The sequence below is a fragment of the Cyclopterus lumpus genome, chromosome 4, assembly GCF_009769545.1.
Source record: "Cyclopterus lumpus isolate fCycLum1 chromosome 4, fCycLum1.pri, whole genome shotgun sequence".
In the NCBI taxonomy this organism is placed as follows: domain Eukaryota; kingdom Metazoa; phylum Chordata; class Actinopteri; order Perciformes; family Cyclopteridae; genus Cyclopterus; species Cyclopterus lumpus.
The window spans coordinates 23009963-23012586 of NC_046969.1; the positions used below are offsets into that span (position 1 = coordinate 23009963).

The window sequence follows — 2624 nt, forward strand, 5'->3', positions numbered from 1 at the left end:
TTACATAAATGAACCATTTCACATTTATTTGAAGTTCTCTTCCCTCAAGTAAACAAATAAAAAACTTGGAAATTGTCTCAAACATCAAAGCGAAGCACATTATTTTATAAATCGGTGTAAAGCGACTCATTGGCACAGCGGACGTTGTCGGCGGTTGAATTCAAGATGGCGGTAATTGATCAATCAATCGTGGAGCGTATCGGGGGCGTTTCAACGCGTCGGCCATGGTCGAACGGATCCATCTTCCGACGTCAGGGATCTTGGCGAAACAATTGATTTTCGGGGCACCTGATTTTGGTGTGAAGGTGGAGGACACCACGCCGTACGCCTTCCCATCGCAGACCAGAGGGCCACCGGAGTCTCCCTGGAAACACACACACACACACACACATAATTGATTATCAACGTTGACCAGCGTCCGTTTGTCCACGTTACGTCACGCAACCAGTAAACACGTACTTTACTCAGCCCCGTCTTCTCCTCGGAGCAGTACAGGTGTTTTTCAGCACACTGCTTGCGGTCGACGAGCGTGACGTCGACCTCCATGAGGACTTCAGACAAATACTGGTTTCGCTCGGTTCCTGCTCCCCAGCCGGAGACCAGGCAGGATCTGGGCAGAGAGACGTCGCTATGGTCTGCGAGAGCAATGGGTCTCACATTTTGGGTGAAATTAGCCTTGGAGCTCAACTTGAGAAACAGGGAGGGAAAGAAAAATATATATAGATATATAAATACACATATAAATTCACATTTACCTGCTCTCTAATACATTCCCTGATTTTTTTCCAGTGACAAATAGCATAATATGTTATATGTAATGTCTTGAATAGAGGACATGTTTTCTTACCTTGAGAAGCATGATGTCATTTATGTAATTAGATGCATTGTAGCCTTTGTGTGGGAATGCTTGCTCCACAGTTATACGCGGCTGTCCATAACTCTCTTTGATATTGTGAAGTCCTAGAAAGACTGTGAAGGACCTGAAATGGCAAAGTTAATTATTTAAGAACACATTTCTTTATGTGACATTCTTTTTTTCCACAATTACTCAAGCCATTATTTAAAAAAACAAACATGTTTTGCCAAATAATATAATGTATTGTTGTATATGAATGGGGGGTGAGGGGAGGCAGGTAAAAGATGGCGGGTGTGGGACTGACCGGGCCTGGCAGTGCGCCGCCGTCATCACAAAGTCGGCGTTCAGAAGGAAGCCGCCGCAGTATTGAGTGGGACCGTCCTTCTTGTGCAGGTTCAGAAGAGCCATGTACGGCCGGCTGTGCGGCACGGCCTCGCGGCCGCCGATGATCTCGGCTGCGTGGACTGGGGAATTGTTTACTTGTTGACATGTTTGTATGACACTCGGGGGTACACTGTGTGTGCACTTCAATACAACTGTTCTGCCGTAAAGTCTGCTCTACTGCTTTATCGTTTCATTTAAGTTCTTAGTTTGTTCTCAACGTATCGATTGATTTGATGTTTTCATCTATTGCGATGTTTTATCATTGTTTAAATTTAAACCTTAGTTTGTCGTGCTTTAGGCCTAAACTCGTTTTTAAGTTATTATTATTATTATAACCAGGTATTTTGGACACTGGCACGCAGGTGTTAATTAAATTACATGTTTTAGCATTGGGGTGATTTTAATTAGTTGTGTTGCGCTGGACTGCAATATATTGAGAGAAAGAATATTAGAAAACACATGTCTTTATACATTTGCCATCAGTAATACAGACATATATTTGGATTTAAACATTTCTAAGATTGAACATTACAATTTCACGACAGAGCGTTTGCATTGCAATACATTGTAAAAAGGTGAACTTTAATAAAGTGTTCATCACAAAACCTCGTGCTGTGAAACCACGACGAGACTCACCTCGGCCTTCGAGAGCCAGCACCAGTAGCACCAGTAGCACCAGTAGCATCGCCAGCAGCTCCCGGTGGATCAGCATGGTGAGAGTCCAGCTGAGCGGCCGAGAAGCTTCACTCCACTGACGACTTCGGTCTTTAAGTACTTCCCTGAATGAGGAAGAGAGACACGCGTGTGTCTGCTTTGCATATGCAAATCATGTGGTTATGAAGCACATTCATGAGGAAGGCGTCTCCGTCACCTCCAGAACAGCAGTTAGACGTTGTTTATGGGCCACATGCAGCCCACTTTGATGGGCCGGACCAGTACAACTTTATATTTATTTATATTTATATATATATTTATAAATATACACAAAAAAAGACAAATATATATAAAAAAGAAAATATATATATTAAAAAAATATATTTTAATATATATATATATATAATTTTAAAAATTATATATATGAATAATATATATTAAAAAATAAATAAAATAATTATATTTATTTATATATATATATGCACCCTTTCTTTTAATGTTAATGAGTACATTACAAGAAATGAACAACCCATTGACATCCTGAGGTATCTTCTCTTTATCCTGGCAAGAGCACACTGGCTTCCCATCTACCTCTGTGAAGACGTAGGAAACGGTTCACTTTTCTTAGAAAACCCAGAAAAAGATTTACTGGCGACACGGAGCCCACAAACAAATGTCTTCCAAGTCATCCAGCAGGCCGGTCCGTTTCAGGCCCGAGGGCCGTATGTTT

General features: G+C 41.4%; 1 protein-coding gene across 1 annotated transcript; it reads right to left on the bottom strand.

The window, feature by feature from the left end:
• LOC117729490 (granzyme B(G,H)-like) lies at window positions 1–2009 on the bottom strand. The gene is made up of 5 exons (XM_034530604.1): window positions 1877–2009; window positions 1161–1320; window positions 848–980; window positions 460–687; window positions 1–364 (listed from the first exon to the last, which is right to left on the bottom strand). The coding sequence occupies exons 1-5, from the start codon at window positions 1950–1952 to the stop codon at window positions 161–163; spliced, it is 801 nt and encodes a 266-aa protein (XP_034386495.1). The 5' UTR covers window positions 1953–2009; the 3' UTR covers window positions 1–160.
• Between the last annotated feature and the right edge of the window lie 615 nt (window positions 2010–2624).

Excerpts from the sequence above, each read along its gene's own strand:
- LOC117729490 (XM_034530604.1), bottom strand. The coding sequence starts at position 1,952 with ATGCTGATCCACCGGGAGCTGCTGGCGATGCTACTGGTGCTACTGGTG. Across the intron at positions 1,321-1,876 it reads GCTGGCTCTCGAAGGCCGAG|TCCACGCAGCCGAGATCATC; the intron begins GTGAGTCTCGTC and ends ACAATTCCCCAG. Across the intron at positions 688-847 it reads ATGACATCATGCTTCTCAAG|TTGAGCTCCAAGGCTAATTT; the intron begins GTAAGAAAACAT and ends CTGTTTCTCAAG.